Raw genomic sequence first — 19862 nt, forward strand, 5'->3', positions numbered from 1 at the left:
GAGGACTCTTGCCCTTGGTTTCATGCTCTCTCCAAGTTCACAAAGGCTTGGGTACTCAGGACAGTTTCCTAAACCCTGCTTCTTTCCCAGGATTTCCTGGGCCATCTGCTCCCTGCTCACTTTATTTCCTCATGTGTCTCACCCTCTCTGTGTCCGTTCATTTAATGCAACTTTTCATTTTCACTGAATGTGGATGACAATGTGGGGGTGTCTTTCCCCCTTGATTTTTTTCCTCCCTTCTTTTCTGAACATCTACATTTACCCCAATACAAGACGACCCTGAATTTAAGATGACCCCTCCCAACAATTACATTCTATACTTGAAAAATGTATAAATTTGTCATTATTTTCCATGTATAGAACCTAATTATTGGATGGTCATTCTAAATTAGTCCTCTCACCCCATCTCCCCACTGCTGCAGGGTGGCAGGCAGTGAGGGGGAGCAGGTAGTGTGGGGAGGTCAAGCATTTTGCCCCCTGCTGCTTACTCCCCCTTCCCCTCCCTCCCACAGCTTCTGCTCTCCCCCCTGTGCCTCCCTTGTCTTTGCCCTGATGCCAGCAGGCTCCATCCCAGCTCCAGCTTGGGGCACAGAGCATGCCCCAGCTCAGTACTGCTGCTACAGCAGTGGGCAGGGATCTTGCTCTATGCCCCAGGCTGGAGTGGGGACTGAGCCTCCTGGTGCTGGGGCAAGGATAAAGTGGTGGGATGGGGAGGCAGGGAGAGAGACTGTGGAGGGGATGTGGGGGAAAGAGGCTGCAGTGGGGAGATGGAGGGGTGCAGAGGCAGCAGGGGACAGGCAGCAGCTGCTTACCCCTCCCACTGCCTCATACTTGATTCCAAGATGAAGGGCTCCCCGCAATTAAATGAGGGAAAAAAACCTTGTCTTGTAGTTGAGTAAATATGGTACTTCTCATTTCCCCTGGATGCAGAAACTCTTCTTTGCCCCCCATTCCTCTTCTGACAGCTTGAGTCATCAGTTTTTCTTCTGCTGCCCAAGTTTGCTGCTGCTGTTTGAAGCTGGTCAGCTAAGGATGGCTCGGGTGGGTATCCAGTGTACAAGAGCACACTGCTCACTCCCCTTTTACTACAACTCTACTTCAGCTTCCCCATGCATCTCTCCCTCTGCACCAGCTCCCTGGTACCAGCCTTCTCTTCTGGCCTGATTAAAGCTCACTTCATGTGACAGGGCCCCTTATATTGCAAAACACTGCTGTTATTTGGGATGGTTTTCTTTCCTTATCTGCTATATCCACCTTTCCTCTTCCTGCCACTTTCTCTACCCAGTCTCCAGATCCCTAATGAGGTGTCTTATTGCCCTGGCATGATAGTTAATTTGTTCTCTCAACTGCACATTCTCAGTTCATTTCCTCTCTCCCGTCAGCTGTTTCCCCATTGTCATAGCATTCAGTCTGCATTTCTCTTCTCTGGGGTCATGGCCCTTTCTCCTGTAAGAAGTCTGTTCTTTCCCTTATTTCTTAAACATCAAATAAATGCGACAGCATCTCTCCCATTTTGGGCCAGAAACTTCCCTGTTTCTTCCAATTCTTATCTTGGAATACGCTACAATCTCATTGTAATAAATCTTGATTGTTAATAAGCCACTGTTTTTTAATAATACCAATTCTTTTTTCTTTTCTTTTTTCCCACATCTTTATGGTGTAGCCAACTAACTAACCCTGCTGTAGCAAACACCCTCTTTTAATGATTTTTTTTCTCCTGGCCCTGTGGTGGTTCATTATAAGGAGGTTGTACTGTATGCTGGTCCTCCCTTCCTTCATTTCATATACCTTTCATTGTGGCCTTTGATCAAGAAAGCTAGCCCCAACAGCCCATATTCAGGTCCACTTTGATGCTGTGAGGTAGCATTTGGACAGCTCACATAGTTTTTTGAGCTACTTCCATGGATTTTAGGTGTGTAACTTGTAGAAAGGAGAAGGGGACACCCCACCTTTAGTCTCTTGTTACGGCACTTGCCCAGGAAGCAGGAGACCCCTTGCTCCAAGGGGGTTTGAACCTGCATCTCCCACTTCCCAGCTGAGTGCTCCAACCCCCTATGCATTGCCAAACACACTCTCCAGCCTCACTTGTGAAGCTGGCCCACTGGGCAACCAGAAGGACAATAAATGGAGGGAATGTGGCTCAGTGAGAAGGGCAGTACCCTAGAAAGGAGAAGGTGGTGGAGTCTGGTTTGTGCTCCTGGTCTTCCTTCGCCAATGGTGACTCAACTACACTTTTTATTTGATAGCCATTAGATGGACAGTAGTGGGATTGCTGTCTCTTGCCCCACTGGAGGCAGAGCCCTGTCCATCTAGGGTGGGATCCATTTCAGTGAGCTTTGTTCACACACCCCCTGGCCCCACATATCTTACCTTTTTGGCTGCTGTGACAGGGGGCAAGACAGGACCGGGTCTCATGTTGGCCCGCCTACCTGTGCCCTGTCTTACCTGCCATGACTTGATATTCTCTGATTTAACAAGCGGGAGGCTGCCCATTTACTGCCTCGATGCCAGGGGTGCTATCCATGGCTCTATGCCTTCCCTATGCTGTGGCCCATGCCTTGCAGATGGCATCTAGTTTGCTATTACAGCTCTGGCCTGAGGTAGGGCCAGACTCAGTCCACTGTTGGGCCTCTTGCACACTACCCTATTTGGGGTCCCCCTCATCCCTCCCGCCTCTCACTGGGGCCTCTTCCACTCTGCCCTTTCTGACCAGGCGTCTTGCACGCTGTCCCTCGCTGGGCAACACTCACTCTGCCCTGCTCCTTTGAGCGGCCATCAGGCTTGCCTACTCTCACCTTGGCTGGCTGGCATACAGCCTCTTGGGTCTTCCGCGACCCTCATCCAGGCAGTGACCAGCCAATTAACTGAACACTGAGCTGACTCTGCCCCCAGCCCCTCACTGGGCGACGTTCACAATATATTCACATGCTTATGGGGGTTGGCCCATGTGCTGCCCTTCTGGCTGTCCTTCAGCCCTATTCAACACAACCCCTGGTGCAGCCCTTCAGACTGGCCTTCAGTCCTACTCTACACCTTCCTTACGCACAGTCCTTCAGGTCGTAAAGATGCCCCTACTTTGTGTGGGCCACACCTGCTCTATTACCCCCACTCTGGGGCTACTCTCCTGCCCACCCTCTCTGGGCCAACTCCCACCCCCTCCCTGGCGCTTCCAGTGCCCAAAGGTATGCCTGGTCCCTGTGCCTGGCCCTAAATCAAGGTATGCCACCAGGATGTGGGGGCTGGGGTTTTAAGGAGCCCCTCCCTGCCTTTTACCGGGGAGGCAACTGGCCTGGCATTTCTGGGGAGCTTCCCCACCATGAGAAGCCCCACCAGGCCATCCTTTCCCAGCAGGGTGCAGTTTCAAGTCATACCCAGGACCAGGAGCCTCCCAGATGCCTGAACATGAACATTAAATTTCTACGAGTGGTGGCAGCTCAAAGCCTGATAATTATCTAGATCATACCATGGGCGTGAACTGTTGGCTTAAACTCTCCGCAGGGTTTTGAAATATTTTCCTTATCTTGTCAAGGGATTGGTATTCATTTTTATAAACTACTTGGGACCATTTCTGTTTTTGAGTGCAAGCGTTTAAGTTGGAAAGTAATTTAATTGCCTTGGAAAAAAAAGGTCTTTCCCATATTGCATGTTGGGCTGGCTTGCTTACTTGCTTCCATAGAAATAAATGTGTTACAAGGCATTTCAGCAAATAGGTGATGGTCTAATACTGCCCACACCCAGTCCCTATGTGGCAGGATTGGGCCCCATGCCACCCTGCATGCCGAGTCTAGCATCCAGAGTCACAGCCCATGGAACTCCCCACAAGATCTGTAGGGAGCTGTATGGACTGGATTACACAGCACTGAGGGCTGGATCTGGCCCTCAGGCTGAGCGCTGAGCACCCCATATCTAACAAGGATTGTTGGCACTGTAGCTTTGGGTGTGACCTTAACAACCAGTACATGCCCTTGAGCTCAGTGTGACTCTCTGTGGGTGCACGGATTCACTTGGGCAGATTTCTATGGAAGATGTGGCTGGTGTGGGTTGAATATCACATAAGATATCCAGCATAGATTTGCTGGTCTACAGAAGCTTACTGGAACTCGGTGCTCCTTTCCACCATGCTGCTGTGCCTGGCCTGCTATTAATATTTATGAGAAATGTGAACCTCTCTGATTCATAGAGTGGCTAAGTATCAGTCAATGAGTCTCTGATTTATTTTAGCTCTGCAGTCGTCCAGGCTTTAGCACAAGGAGTGAAGAAAGCAGACTCAGACCCTTCTGTGAAAGCTGTTGTGATTTGTGGGGCAAATGGGAAATTTTCTGCAGGTAAGGCATTTTTCTTCAGGTAGGTATGGATGGAGAGTTCCTGTTTATTCTTTGCCCCTTTGAAGACTCTGGAAGCTTTTCCCTTTAACTGATGGGATCAAGATTTGACCCACAGAGAAACAGTCTGTGGGTCATATGACTTTACTGGTAAATGATAGAAGCTGCAGTGCATACCTGCATGCGCCCACTGAGTCACTGCTTTGATGTCCCATGGAAGTCCTGTTACAGTCACTACAGGTATCCTGGTGACAAATTCTGCAGTTCTGGGTCTGGGGTATTTCAGTAATAGCAGCAGGGTCTGGGGTATTTCGATGCTTGTATTATTCTAGCCATTCACCATCTACAGGAACCTGATGTATCTTTAATGTGGTGTTTCTCAGAAATTGACCATATAGGATCCTTTTTCACCTCTTTACCCATGGTTCATGCTCCCAATGGGTGACGCTAAATATAAGACATATTTTCCTTTGTATTTGTAAACAGGGGCAAGGGACGGAGCCCATTGCAATGAGCCCATTGCTTGGGAATTACAGTAGTGTCATGACATTGATTTGTGATTACTGCACACACTTGTAGTTATTTAGCCTATACCCCAAAAGACAGAAAAGGCTAATAATAGGTTTTGTCACATAGGGTCCTGGACACTGTGCAGGGGTTTGATTAGTTTTACCTTTCTTCACCATCTTTGACCTGCTTGACAAGCCTGGGAATCAGGATTGCTGTCTTGCAAGTTCAGGTCTGACTTGGACTCCATGGTATTTCAGCTGGGTTGAGTTGCCTAGAAGGAAGGGGCGTGATAGGCAATCCTTTCCCTGCTGTGTTTTTTTGTTGTGTGTGTGGGGGTTTTTTTGTTTGTTTTTTTTACAGTCTAAGTTCCTCTGTGTTTCATCAGGTGCTGATATTCGAATGTTCTCCTCCCTCCAGCCAAGAGACAGACCTGCTTTGGCAGAAACAGTCTCTCTGATAGAGAGAAGTCAGAAGCCAGTGGTGGCTGCCATTGAAGGCGTGGCTTTGGGAGGAGGCTTGGAAGTAGCACTGGGCTGTCATTACAGGATTGCACATGCACAGGTAGGATGTGATGGTAACAACAGAGTTCAGCAATGGGCCACAGGTACACAAGGTCAGGTTCTGTACAGGGGTGCACGGAGTACAACAGGGTGATCTCGCACCTTGAGGTTTTCCCAGGAGCCACAGTAAGGCCAGAGGAGAGGCTCTCATCTTACTGCCTCGTCTGCATGCCTAGGACTTCACAGTATCTGTTCAGACACACCCATTCTTCACCTGATTTCCACCACTTCCCTGTATGGCTCACTTGCAGCTCACTCTAGGTCAGTGCTGAGAGCTGCCTGAGTGCTCATCCCATGATTTTCCTGCCCTGAGGCACAGCTGACATGGGCTCCCTGCTGCACTCTATTTCCGGGCGTTCAGGATCAAAGCTGATGCATGCTAAGCAGTGTTAGTGCTGTTGTAGTACTACACTGTTATTTTTAGATCTGCACGGTTGGAGACAGCCTGTTCCTGGAGGGGCATTCACTAGCTTCTGCTGAGTTACCAGGACGCAGCCCTGGAGCAATACTTCCATGTGAAAATGCTTGTCTGTTAATGTGCTGACTTTAAACCAATCATTAAACACTTCAGCCTTCCCTTAAGAATGGCATTAATGGGTTTTGGGCATTTTGTCATTTTATTGAGGTCACCGGGTCACCAATTAATTAACCCCTCCCTCTAGCCTTGCTGTATCTCAGCAGAACACTGTCTTTTCCATCACACTATTGGGATTAGTGGGGAAATAGCAAAGTTTCTAACCGATAATCCAGGCAGATTTTGGTACACTACTGGTGACGTGGACAATGACATCAATAGCTTAGGCAACCTTAACATTTCAGTTCAAAAGGACCTTTTCTAGATGCTGTTAGCTCTTGCGTATTTCTGTGTTGTAAGTCTGACATGTTCATGGTTGTCTTCAGCTAAGGAGCACACTTTTAATTTCTTTTTTTGCTTTGCTTTCTTTTTTTATTTTAGGCCAAAACATTTTTGAGTAAAAACTGTGAAAAAATACCCTTCTGCCATTATAAACACATGTTGCTTACAGAAACAGTGTTAAAAGGAAATTGTGATAATACATTCTAGCTTTCAAAGATTAGGAGTTGCCAGAATTAAGATTATCTGTACAACAAGAATCACCCCCCTCATACAGAGTCATGAATAATACTGTTTTGCCTGGCATTTCATTGTCTGTGCCATGGCCAGGAAAAGAGTTAAGCTCTCCTGGTTCCCCTCCAGAACATGGGGGGGAAAAACATTTGCCTACATCCTAAGATAGAGGATTGAGGGATAACTCAATGATAAGAGCTGTTGTTTGTATGGTATTTGCTAGTTCCCATTACAACCAGCAGATACTACTTCTGTGCCTGCTTCCTCTCTGGGGTTTTAGTCCTGTGCCTATCCTAGGAGCCCACTCAGTCTAGCTGGCCTGTAGAAAGCTCTGTGGAGCTCAACTGTCCTCAGTATAGATGAAACACTGAAGCGTTTTAAGGGCAAGTCTCTAAAAAGCTGTATGGAACATGTGCAAATTTTGTGTTTTTTCTAGAGACTTATTAGTCAGCCTTAGAAAGAGATTTTAATAGGAAAAGCCACTGCCTTCATCTGGCTACTCTTCCATTCCTATATTTCAGTATAGGGAGGTGTTACAGCTTGTTCAAAGAGAAAGTTATTGCAAAATTTAAGATGGCAGAACCACTGATCTTTCTCTAACCTAAGTTTTAGGAAATGGCTGGACCCTTTTCTCAGAAACAAAAAAAGGAAAATTAGCCTGGGGCACAGACTTGACACAGGCTGAATCAGGCCAGGAAGTTAAAATCTTGTGAATTTATAATCAGTTAAATTGAGGGGATTATTAAAGCCACCTTAACCCAGAGGCCTGGCTGCCAGCTTTACCCATAATATATTTGTAACAGAACAGCCCTAGGGCCACAACAAAGCAGTAAGAACTGAAAATTTGGTAGGGAAATAAACCCTGGGTCACAAATCTGTCTCCAAGACTCAGTGAAAACTTCATTGGCTTGCTTGAGTTATGTTGGTGTAAAGGCATTGCCCAGTTAAGAGGCTGTGACTTGGATGACTGCACAGTCCGGTGGGTGGCGAATTGGCTGGAGGGTCGCACCCAGAGAGTCGTGGTGGATGGGTCGGTTTTGACCTGGAAGGGTGTGGGAAGTGGGGTCCCACAGGGTTCGGTCCTTGGACTGATACTCTTTAATGTCTTCATCAGCGACTTGGACGAGGGAGTGAAATGTACTCTGTCCAAGTTTGCAGATGACACAGAGCTATGGGGAGATGTGGACACGCCGGAGGGCAGGGAACAGCTGCAAGCAGATCTGGACAGGTTGGACAAGTGGGCAGAAAACAACAGAATGCAGTTCAACAAGGAGAAATGCAAAGTGCTGCACCTAGGGAGGAAAAATGTCCACAATGTGATGAAGCCATCAAAAAAGCCAATGGCACTTTATCGTGCATCAGCAGATGCATGACGAATAGGTCCAAGGAGGTGATACTTCCTCTCTATCGGGCGCTGGTCAGACCGCAGTTGGAGTACTGTGTGCAATTCTGGGCACCGCACTTCAAGAGGGATGCGGATAACCTGGAGAGGGTTCAGAGAAGGGCCACTCGTATGGTTAAGGGCCTACAGACCAAGCCCTACGAGGAGAGACTAGAGAAACTGGATCTATTCAGCCTCCGCAAGAGAAGGTTGAGAGGCGACCTTGTGGCTGCCTAGAAGTTCATCACGGGGGCACAGAAGGGAATTGGTGAGTATTTATTCACCAAGGCGCCCCTGGGGGTTACAAGAAATAATGGCCACAAGCTAGCAGAGAGCAGATTTAGATTGGACATTAGGAAGAACTTCTTCACAGTTCGAATGGCCAGGGTCTGGAACGGGCTCCCAAGGGAGGTGGTGCTCTTCCCTACCCTGGGGGTCTTCAAGAGGAGGTTAGATGAGTATCTAGCTGGGGTCATCTAGACCCAGCACTTTCCTGCTTATGCAGGGGGTCGGACTCGATGATCTATTGAGGTCCCTTCCGACCCTAACATCTATGAATCTATACATAGTCACCAGTAGTTGGACGCAGTTGGCCATGCAGTGTTTCTCTGGCACTGTGCAGGCTTGCATATATCAGCTGAATGAAAATTTACCCTCCTGATAGTCCACTGGTCTTTTTTACAAACCCCCTAAGAACCTCAGTTTCTCCCCACTGTTCTGCTACTTGTCTGAAGGAGCAGTCTAGGGTTAGCCCCTAGAACAACTCCTCATTCGTGCAAGACTTAGTTTTACCTGCCCTTGCACAAGACTTCACAGCTGCAACAGGGGAAACCTCTAACTTCCAGGGATCTCACTCTTGGTTTGTAAAAAAAAATTATTATAGGTTCCCCTGCTTCTTCCAAAGAAGATGCCAGCCTGATGTATCAGTTGCTCTGAAATCGCACTTGACCGCAGGTGCCCTGGCAGCTGGGGACCAGGATTCGCAGCAAGGCATGGGAGATTTCAAAGACCATTCCTTCCTGGCAGGCGCGTCCTAAATACCTAGCAAGATAATTGTCCTCTCTGGAATGTATTTGTGGTCATGTGAGGCTAATACGTGTGTACCCATCCCAGCATCTGGCTGTTTCCATGCTGGTGCCTGGAAATCTGGGTTTCTCTGTGGCTCTTCCCTTTGGAATGCAGTTGGCTATTGATACCTGAAAGCAGGGATTGGCAATATCTAGCCCATGGGTTGGGTCCAGCCTGCAGAGCTGGAGGGCTTTGGCTTGACCTCCACCACTTGCTGGCCCCAGCCTGCTCCCTGGCTGTGCTTCCAGCTGGTGGCCAGCTGTACCAGGCTGGAGAGCTGCAAACTGCATCTGTGCTGCTTCTTTCCGCTCCTACCTACCCCCTACACCTCTCAGCTGCATTGCGGGCACAGCTGGAAGCTGTTGGCCCCAACAGCTTCTGGGGCCCAGCACTGCAGCCAAGGGAAGGAAGGGTGGGGAGAAGCAGCAGTGGTGCAGTTGTTGCAGCCTGCAGCTTCTTAAAGGTGGCCAAACACTGCCTAAGGGCATTGGCACAGACTACCTTAAAGCCAGCATAAAGGCACTTAAAACAAGAGCAGTCATTAGTTAAGAGATGTTAAACTGCCATAAGTACCCTCCAAATGTTTCAATGTTAGGCCATTCTAGCTGAGGTTTCTCTTTGATTTGTTTTGCCCGAGTCATTCCAGGGTGTTGTATGAATGCACTCCCTTTCATTCCTCCAGCATCCCTTTGCACTCCTCTGCTCCATGGGCAAACTTGCAACCCTCCTAAACTCTACTGCTCAGCAGGTGATGCTGGCTGCAAGCCAACACCCCCTCCCACCTCCTGCGGTGTGATCCTGATGGCTGTGATCACCCAGGTTCAGCATTTTCGGTTTGTGGCTGAGCTCTGAGCACCAGCTGTAGCCCATTGCTTTGCCTCTTGCTCTAAGATTTGCTATCTTCTCACTCCCACCATTAGGTATGTATGCATGTGCCATAGCTCTCTGACATGCAAATAGCTGTTAGCTAGAGAGAAACACTTTTGTCATCTATTCAGGCTATAACCTCATTGGCAAGTTTTTAATGAGCTCCATCACCGAACTGCAAACCTGCAGGCCTACAGAATAACATGATCAGCAGTAACATGAGCAAAATGAACACAGGAAGGACTTGCATCTGGGAGCAGCTTAATCAAACTCTGGACAAATGCCTAAGCATGATAGCCTCCAAATCCCCAAATCCTTCCTACTTTTGGGGCAGACTTGCAACAGCCTTGCTTTAAATGCTCATGTGCATGTAGAATATGCTGTGAGAGGTTGCGTGTAGGCCTGTTACAGATTTGCTGCTTTAAAACTTTCTGCATCTCCTACAGCAGCCTGGAGTAGAATGGCATGTGAGTGTATGTCTGTTTTGCTTGCACCTTCTGGATGCAGTTTATAATCACTGCTCTCTAATCACAGCCTTTGCCTTTTTTTTTGTTGTAGGCCCGGGTAGGTTTTCCAGAGGTTCTCCTTGGGATACTTCCTGCTGCTGAAGGAACACAGCGACTCCCCCGACTGATTGGGGTACCAGCTGCACTTGACCTAATCACCACAGGTAAAGTCCTAGAACCTATCTTTTGTGAGTCTATGTCAAGGAGACCATGATAGCCAGTTCCACCTAATGAAAGTCAAACTCTAGTCAGGACAAGGCAAATTGTACTTCCACACAGGCTAAGCCACTTGAATCAAAAAACTTGCCTAGCCTGTCTAGATGTTTAGAAGGCATTGGACTGAGCTTGCTACAGTTAGGGGTTATTAAGAAGGGAATTGTAAACACAACTGAAAGTATCATGATGCCCCTTGATAAATCCATGCTGCATCCACATCTTGAATATTGTGCCCAGTTCCAGTCCCCACACTTCAAAAAGGATATAGAAGAACTAGAGAAGGTCCGAGGATGACTGGGAGTATGAAGGGGCTTCCAGATGAGGACAGACTAAAGAAGCCAGGGTTGCTCAGTTTAGAAAAGAGGTGCTTGAAGGAGAGCATGATAGGAGTTTACAAATAGTAAATGGCAAAGAGAAAGTAAATAGGGATTTATTAATTACTATCTCTCACAATGCAAGAATTAGGGGGTCACAAAGTGAAACTAGTAGGTAGTAAGTTGAAAACTAACAAAAGGAAGGTCTTTTTTATCCAGCGTGTCATTAAAGTGTGGAACTCATTGCCACCAGATGTGATGGAAGCTGATAGTTTAGCCAGATCCAAAAAGGGGTTGGTCACATTCTTGGAGGAAATGGGCATCTGTAGCTATTGAGCATTGGAGTGAGGACCACAGCCTCTGAATCAGAACTTCCTCAATTTTAAATATTGGAGGCTGCAAGTGGGAGAGCCACAGGGGAAAAAACTCTGGTCAGACCCAATTCACTCTCCCTTTCAGCATCCTCTGTCTGCCCCTGTGTGGACACAGGATACTGGATAAGAGGGATCTATTGTCTGACCCAGTAAAGGGCAGTTTTTAGTACTGTAGCCTTAATTACAGTCTTACCTCTTTAGCTAGACAAAGACAAAATGTGTGAATAGATGATATGTTGCATATTTGACTCTACCTCTGCGCACACTGTATGGCCTATCTACATGAAACACTGTTGTGTGTATGTGGGTGCAGACATGCTGGCAGATAGCGACGTATCACTGTCAGGATAGAAGTAGCTGGAGCGTAATGGGCTCACTGAGAGAGGGAAGAAATAGCTTTGTATTCTCATGCTTTTTTATCAGAGGGAATTACTTTTCTGACTATGAACCAAACTACTGAAATATTTGGGGCATAGTGGGGCTGTTTAAACAAAAAGTCCCTGCTGTACCCTGCTAAGCTGAGTGGAAACAACTGGGGAAAAATAAGTTGTATAACTATGCTCTAAATTAAGTGTAACCTGAGAAAATTGGTGCTGGGTTTTCAGTAGTCTTTACAGCTAGATTCTCTGCATTTTTCTCATTCTGTGTCACCTACACTATAGCTGCTTTAGCCACTCTAGGACAAAGCCAATGAATGGGTTAGCTGGGAACACATGACCCTGTCCAATATAACTATTGTGTCCCTGCCAGGAACATACTTCAGGCCTGACCAAATCGGAAGCTGCATCAGGTGGAACAGAGCAATATCTTTTAGAGCAGGACACTGAGCCCCTTTATTTCTCTGTTACAGGAAGACATGTACTGGCAGCCGAAGCACTGAAGTTGGGCATAATTGATGAAATCATAAAGGAAAACACAGTTGAGAGAGCCATCGAGTTGGCAAGTAAAGTCTCTGGTAAGGAGAGAAAGGCAGCATTGGTAACGATATTATTGGCCAGGGACAGCTCATTCTACCGAGTTACAGGTCCAGGAAGAGACTGCCTGGCATGAAACAGAACAAAGCCCTCTGTGAAAACAACGTGACCCTTTTCCAAATACCATCTCTATTCCCTTCCTCTTTGCTGAATTTTGAATTCCCTTGTTTTTTGGGAAGTATCTTTGAAGAACTTGGAAACACTGATGAGCTTCAGTGCATCCAAATTCAGATGAGGGTTTGGAGAGCTGCAACTAAAAGCAACAAGGATTCTGTACGCACTGTGCTTGGTAAGTATGTCATCTTCCATGTCCAGTGCTGCTTCCACTCAAGGCTGAGATTTGTTCGCTAAGAGGATAGAGTGCACTTCCTGTCTAAAGTGTTGTAAGACCCGGCTTGCTGGTGTTATATGCTGCTCAGCTACACAATCAATACTGGCTGCTGTAAAATAATTTCCTTCCTCTAATGGAGGGACTGGCAGATCCCCAGCCAAATGTAATGGCCCCATGAATCTGTCCATTACTGCCCATTTATCTGCTCCTTTCGCCATCAGCTGTTGTTCCATTGCCATTCTGATGGGAAGCTGGATTGCAGAGAGGGGAGGTGTGTGAAGAGATCGTTTATGAGCTCAAAGTCACTGAAGGTGGTTCAGGGATGTGTATGCACAAGAGGATTCACCTTGCAGGAGGACAGGGAGAATTTATACCACTTTCCCACTTGGTGCCTCCTCTGGGATGGTACGTTTATCTCCTGTTAGGAACCCTGTTGGAGCTCTGCACATGAAAGTCATGTGCTGGCAACCGTTGCCTCCTGCCTTTCATAAGCAGCAGGTACTTTTCTACGTACACCTGTTCACAGTGCAAAGAAGATTGCAGCTGCTTTTCCTGCTGCACTCCCTTTGCTAGGGGAATTTCCACTGGGCAGGGGGGGCTCATGCCAAGAGATCTATCAATGGGACCATCTTCCAGAGGGTGACTAGACAATCACATGCACCATATTTTTAATGCTATTTAATTTGTTGGTTCTTCCTCAAGATCAGTGTCTTGCAGCAATTTTCACGTTGGATTGGATTTTGGCCAAGAGTTTTCTGGCAGGGGTGATCTCCTGCAATAGATGCTCTCCCCTCTTTCTGTACTTCTGCCTTTTTCTAAGTTCGTTTTTGGTGTTCATAGTTCACAGAGAGGAATGAGTTGCATGGGGGGTCCTTCTTTTACTCTCTTTTTTTTTTCAAACAACTAAGAACGGTCTAAATATAACACTCTACTGATATATGGGTTAATGCATTTCGCTGTTTCTAAAAAAAAAAACACTCCAAAAAACAAAGAAACTTCTGTTCGTTTATTCCATCTGCCTGTTTTGGATGCTAATTCCATATTTATCCCTCCTCCATCTATTGGGGGAGAAGAGACGTGTTACTGCTTTTCTTAGCAAACTCTTTCCAGCAAGCTTCAGGATCTCCCTAAAGTGTCCTCCAGACCCATGAACACCCTGGGTAGGGTCTGTACCAGTATTTACAAATGACAACAGGGATAATGTAACCATAAAATGCACTCTGGTCACTTTGCTGGAGTTGTCAAGCACTCTGATTTTCTGCCTATGCCATTTGAAATCATGTGAAGCTCCCAGGCATTTCTATGCTGATTTTCTCTTCTGTGCGAAGGTAGTCGCATCTTCTGCAGTAGGTCAGAGTGATGAAGGCCAGGCTGACTAAAAATGGTGTTTGGAGAGGCTGGGTAGCTGATGCAGATGTCATCAAATCTATGGACAAAGATCAAAAATTTTGCAAATCCAATTAAAATTAGCACAGGGACTGATGAGATGCTTCCAACCAGAAGAAAAGTTCACTTGAAGCTGGAAATAACTGAAAATAGCAGCAATGACTGTGCTGTTGAAAACAATTCTGCAATGAATGAACATGAGCAGGGTTGTTGGTTGTAGTCGCATTGGTCTAAGGCCATAGGCAGACGAGTTTCTTTGGGTAGATGTGATATCTTTTGCTAAACCAACTAAATAGCTGGCTGCAAGGTACCTGATTATGCTGAAAGAATAGGATGGACACGGGCCATGCATCCATCTGGAGAGCTTAGGGCTGTGATACTTACCTTCAGTTTAGCACTCTCTTCTGTCATAGTGCTACTAACTCCATAAGAAGAAATGCGACCGTCAGGAAACTGGATTGCTCTTTATTTATATGCAACCTCCAGGCCCTTGGCACACATATATATATATATTGCACAATTAACTGGTAAACTACAAAATAAATTTAGTTTGGCCACATGTGCAAAGTAATTATCATGCCATAAAATATGGCTATCCAGCTATAAAAAGAGCCAAATAGCTACAAAGTTAGTGCTTGAAAATGTGTAACAACTTTATAGTTGGTTTCTATCCAGCTTGTCATTTGAATGTGTGGCAGGGCCCCCAGTTTCAGCACATTCTTCCCAACTGACTCGTGCATCTTCAGGGAGCTAGTGACACAGTTGGATGGGAAACACCAAGGCTAGAATCTGCTGTCTTTACATAGCACTTCATTTCAGCAGTGTTTTGTGAAGCACTTATTTTTCATGTAAGGCAGACAGTTTCTTACAGTGCTGCATGACAGCCGTCTGCTGTTGTCCCTTCTAGAATTTCCATTTTCAGTCAGATTTTGGCCAAGGATGGACAAAGGTAGAATATCAGTTACAAAGAATCAAGCTGAAAACTGTTTTCCTCCCAAGCTTTGTTCTGTGCTAGTGCTGTTAATGGCTAAAAATCAGTCTTTTTGATTTCATACTGACATACCATGCAAGCTTTCCTTCACTGTTAGTTTACACAGTCCTTCATCAAACATTCTTACAGAATGCTCCTAGCAAAACACATTTACTCGAATACAGCTCAGGGTACGTAAAGATAAATGTACATGTAACCATACAGTGCCTGCAGGAACAGTACCTTAAATTACATATTCAGGAATAAAGCAAGAATGTTATGATGCAGATCAGGTAAGTTAACATAAGTTCTTCAAACCGTCTCCAGTGTGAACCTCAGACAAATTGCCCTTTGCAGCCAAAATAAACATCTTTATTTTTCAAAGTGTCCTTATAAAGGAGGGAAGAGAACAGCATTGAAAAATACAGGCAGGGGTTAATTCTTTGGAAACCTGCACTTACCAGTGGAATGTTCTTTCATTAGCTGCTCTTTATAAAATATCATTGCAGTACTAAGTCAAAGCTGCACAGTGCAGTTTTGTCCACCTGATGGCACCACAAAATTGGAAAATTGCCATCAGCACTTGTAGCAAACAGTACCAGTGGGCAGACCTGGGCTTTGATTGCTCTTCATGACTGATGTTCTGCGTGCTTCTCTGACCTGTATGAGACGATGGTTGCTGATCATTTGGTCAGCACATTTCTCTCTCTGTTCTTTTTTCATTGCCGTCTTTGTGGTAACAGTCTATCCTTGATCTGGTGTTCTCTTGCTCTCTTTGACCACATCTGTCACTCACATGTGGTCTTGCCTGCAGTGTAGGAAAGCATACACTTCAGAGGCTGGCCATATTCAGAGCTAAGCAGAACCTGAGACAGATTTGGGTCTTGGCAGCTTCAGCCGGCGTTAGGCTGTAGGTGAGAGAAATGACTAGGAATGCCTGAGTCACCGTTTGCCAATGGTGTTAATTTTGCAAAGACACATGCGTCTGTTCTGAGCATCAGAGAGCCTGTGGGAATCTCACATACAAACATTGATAACTGTAGGCAGGTGTTTAGTGCTTAACAGTAACAACCATAGGTAGGCACTAAGCAACAGTTACAAGCATTCTGTAACCTCCCCAGCATCTTTGGGTAGGCTTCCAATATCTCAGCATCCTTTTAATCTCCCTTTGTGGCTCACCATTGGGACTGCCTTTCTCTCTAGGCAAAGAGGGATGTACCAAGTGCCCTCAGCCAGCCTGCCTTCTGGACTGCTCAGAGGTGAACAGGAGGAAGCAGAGCACTTACCTTGCTGATGGACAGCATACATTGACTTCTTTGTGTTTCTGTTCCTGGCCAGCTTGAAAAGGAGGGGCTTGATTTTTAGGAGCTGATTATGAACCCCTGTATAGCAGTTCCATTTTTGGGCATCAGACCATAGGGCTAGTCCTGCTTCTTGTTCAAGATTTTTCCTGTTTGTGAGAGGCTATAGTTGTTTTGTCTTCTCCCTCAATACCCCTAATTACCAGGGTAGTCACTGTCCAAGGCCCTTGTTAAATGTTTCCCTGCAGGTACAATATTGTCTCTTTCCACAGGTCCTTCCCAAACCAACAGCACAGTTGCACACAATTTCTTAGTATGTCTTATCCTCATTGCAGTTCTATTGAGTCATGAGATTCACATGTAAGGCCAACTCCCAAATTCCTGTTTTGTGATATAGATGAAAACTCACAAGGTATAGCTAGAGCTAAAGGATTGCAGAGAGATTCCTTTTTATAGTGAAAATATTTGGGAAAGGAGAAGGTTTAAAAATGAGACCATGAACCTTAGGCTCAGTGAAATCCTCTTGTGCTAGCAGATTTAACCAAAATGTCTAGTCTCTGTAAGAAATCTTTCTTCAGATAAAATCAGATCTGAAGTGTGGCAATTTGCACCATAGGTGTTTTACCTTCTCTTTTTGTGTTTAAAAGTTTTCAGTTGAAACATTTAGACTTAAAGACTTCTGGTTCCTGGATGTTAGTGACTTATCCCATACCTGGGAAATCATCCCACTACATTCATCCCATTTCTCTCAGAGGCTCTGCTGTCTCTGGGGAAGGAGCTCATCTGAGGAACGGGCTACTTGGGGAGCTACTGTTATGGATCCACCGTTGTCCTGCTACTTGGGGAGCTGCTTTTATGGATCCACACTGCACTGCTCCTTTCCCTTCTTCTGAGCCTTCAGGGTGTTGAGCCAACTCTCTCATATCTAACAGTGCCAGGAGAACAGAAAGGCTGAGTGGGTACTTGCCACCACTGAAGCAGATGTGCATCCATAGCTGGGGTGATGTTGTGGGAGACAAGGCAACAGCGTGGAAGACCACAGAGAGCCTCTGTCAATGCCAGAGCACTGAGCAAGGAATCACTACCGGGATAGGCCCATAAGCTCTTCAGCTGATGTGCTGAGAGCAGCCTAGCGAGGAGCTCACCATGAATTGCTCTGTTGTGTTCCACGCAATGAGCACTGGGAGACTTAATTAGCCGATGGTTTGCATGGTGCTGTGCTGATGTCACTCTCCCTGTGAAAGCTTTGTAGCATTAACAGGATGCTTGTTCTGTTTGTGCCTCTGTCCTTACGCAAGCAAACTGCCATTGAGGACACTGGGATTCCCCAGATGGTGGTTTAAGCAGTAGTATAACTAGGGCAGGGTGAGCAGGACACTAGCACCAGGCACCTGTTTGGAGGGGGTGCCTTTCACTCTCTGGTGCTCAGCTCCTCCTCTCCTCTTGCTCTCTGGTGCACAACAGCATCTCTGCCTGAAGCACTGAGATGACTAGTTATGCCTCTGGGTGAAATAAAGGCCTCAAGACTGGCCCCTGGATTATGTTTTTGAAAGGGATGAAGGGAATGTTGGTGTCTAAAATGCAACAGACTTTGCTTCATTCAAATCCCTTTTAGCCATCACCATGGCAACCACTATATCTTGTCATGAGTTCCATGAATTGGGGTGGCTCCTTGATTTGCCAGTTGCTGGCAGAGAACAACAGACTCCTCTCAGCTGTTCTTTTATGACCCTGGCACAAGCTCTTATGGGGGTGCAATGGGTTCTGATCCCCGATTTCCTGCCCCCAGTCACAGCTCCTACCCTGTCTCGTGTGCATGGCAGGAGAGGCTACTTTAGGATTAGAGATTGGATCCCAGTCGTTCCCTTTCAATTTGCTGGGATCATGATCAAAGGCTTCCCCTTGCACTGACTACAGCCCCACCCATGGGGCTGACAATCAGCTGATTGTTGGCCCCAGGCAGGTTCAAGTATTTCCCCCACCAGAGAGTTTAAACCCCTTCCAACCCAAACTCCTCCATGATGAGCAGCTCCAGAAAGGCTGTTGAGCATGGGGGATGAGAGGCTCCCAGTGTGGGGAGCCAAAGGGCTTTCCCCACCAAGGGCTTTAAAGATTGTCAGCACCACCAGCTGGAGACCTGGGTCTGTTCAGGGCTGATTCTGACCATCAGGTGATTGTCGGCCCTCCACCCTGGACAGCCCCAGTGCGTGGGTATGCCACACATTCAAGATAAGGTGCTGTACAAACCAGCCATAAAACCAGCTGTACAAACCAGCCATAAAACCAGCCATAAAACAAACCAGCCATGTTCTCCATTGTATGTGGAACATTTTTATGTCTGGTTTGCCATTTTATGGCATTTTAAATTGAGTGCATGTGTAACATCCTTGTCATTTATGGCACAATTAACACAACTGTGGCATAATTGTAACATGCACCAGGAGCATTACTCCCCTACTTTGCTTCCCCATGCACTGACAAGCAATCCTGTTGGACCCAAAGGAGCATTGAGAAATTAATGCTGCTAGATCAAAATCAATACAGAAACAAGCTACACTTCCAAATCTTCCACATACACACCTGAGGACCCAGGACCCTGACTGGGCAACAAAGTGCAATGTACCCTGATTACTAAAGCAATATTAGGAATGGATGTTGGAGTTGTGTAGAGTGGATTGATGGAAAGGATGTGTTAAATGGCTGGTGGCTTAGATTGCAGAATAAGTGACCAGTAGGCAACAAGAGCCTGTCTGCAGCTGAGAGAGGTGTTGCCTTAGGACATTGCTTTGCTGAGCATTTGAGCACTGGTCACAAATAGCTCTCCTGTGCCACGTGGAGTCCTCATCCACCAGACTAGATGTCAGGAGAACAGGGGACCACACTGCCTTTCCATAGCAGAAGGGGCAAACACCTGTCGTGAGGCAGGGACCTAGCAGATTTTTACCAGGTCTGTATCTGTTTCTCAATATGCAGGCCAGCCACTAGGACCACGCAAAATCAGCCTGAAACCCGTTCCAGATCTGCCGCATATGGAAGCCATTCTCAGTGAGGCCCTTGTGAAGGTGAAAAGAAAAGCTCGCGGGCGTCTTTCTCCAGAGATGTGCATCCAGGCAATCAAGGCTGCTGTGCAACTGCCTTTTGCAGAGGGGGTTCAGAAAGAGAGAGAGCTGTTTAAGTTCCTGTTGGGATCAGGCCAAGCCAAAGCACAGCAGTATGCTTTCTTTGCAGAGAGAGCAGTTCAGAAATGGACAATGCCATCTGGAACTTCCTGGAAAACTGCTTCAGCTCAACCCATCCGGAAAGCAGCTGTGATAGGTAAGGAGATGTGAGAGCCACCCTGCTTGCCCGCTCCCTGTGCCCAAGGCAACTTCCAGTATTAAAGAGAACAGAAAAATTGTAGCTGCCTGAGGTGAAAAGGAAGTGATATAATAACTGCAGGGGCCTTGGGTCCATCACAGCTCCCTAAAACCAGCAGAGTTTGAACAATTTCCTTTGAGCCGCTTTGGAGTCACTTGACTGCCTGACTTCCCCCTTACTTTATTTGTGACTCTTTTCAGAGGATTCCTTCCACTAAGATTTTAGCCTTGATGGAAAAAGGCCAGACTTGAAGTCCTCACAGGCATCAATGTCTCTTAAAATCTTAGGATCAAAGGAAAGTACAGCTGGAAGGGACCTCATGAGGTCATCTGGTTCAG

The 19862-nt window shown here is 46.5% G+C and overlaps 1 protein-coding gene across 1 annotated transcript in view; it reads left to right on the top strand.

Moving 5' to 3' along the window:
* EHHADH (enoyl-CoA hydratase and 3-hydroxyacyl CoA dehydrogenase) overlaps window positions 1-19862 on the top strand; it is a 38507-nt gene that overhangs the window by 6817 nt on the left and 11828 nt on the right. The window contains exons 2-6 of the mRNA XM_025200806.1: window positions 4222-4325; window positions 5250-5393; window positions 10354-10465; window positions 12056-12160; window positions 19141-19482. Of these exons, the coding sequence (XP_025056591.1) occupies window positions 4308-4325; window positions 5250-5393; window positions 10354-10465; window positions 12056-12160; window positions 19141-19482 (721 nt within the window). The 5' untranslated portion in view covers window positions 4222-4307. The remainder of the gene's footprint in view (window positions 1-4221; window positions 4326-5249; window positions 5394-10353; window positions 10466-12055; window positions 12161-19140; window positions 19483-19862) is intronic.

This window comes from Alligator sinensis, unplaced genomic scaffold, assembly GCF_000455745.1.
Source record: "Alligator sinensis unplaced genomic scaffold, ASM45574v1 scaffold1086_3, whole genome shotgun sequence".
Lineage (NCBI taxonomy): Eukaryota > Metazoa > Chordata > Crocodylia > Alligatoridae > Alligator > Alligator sinensis.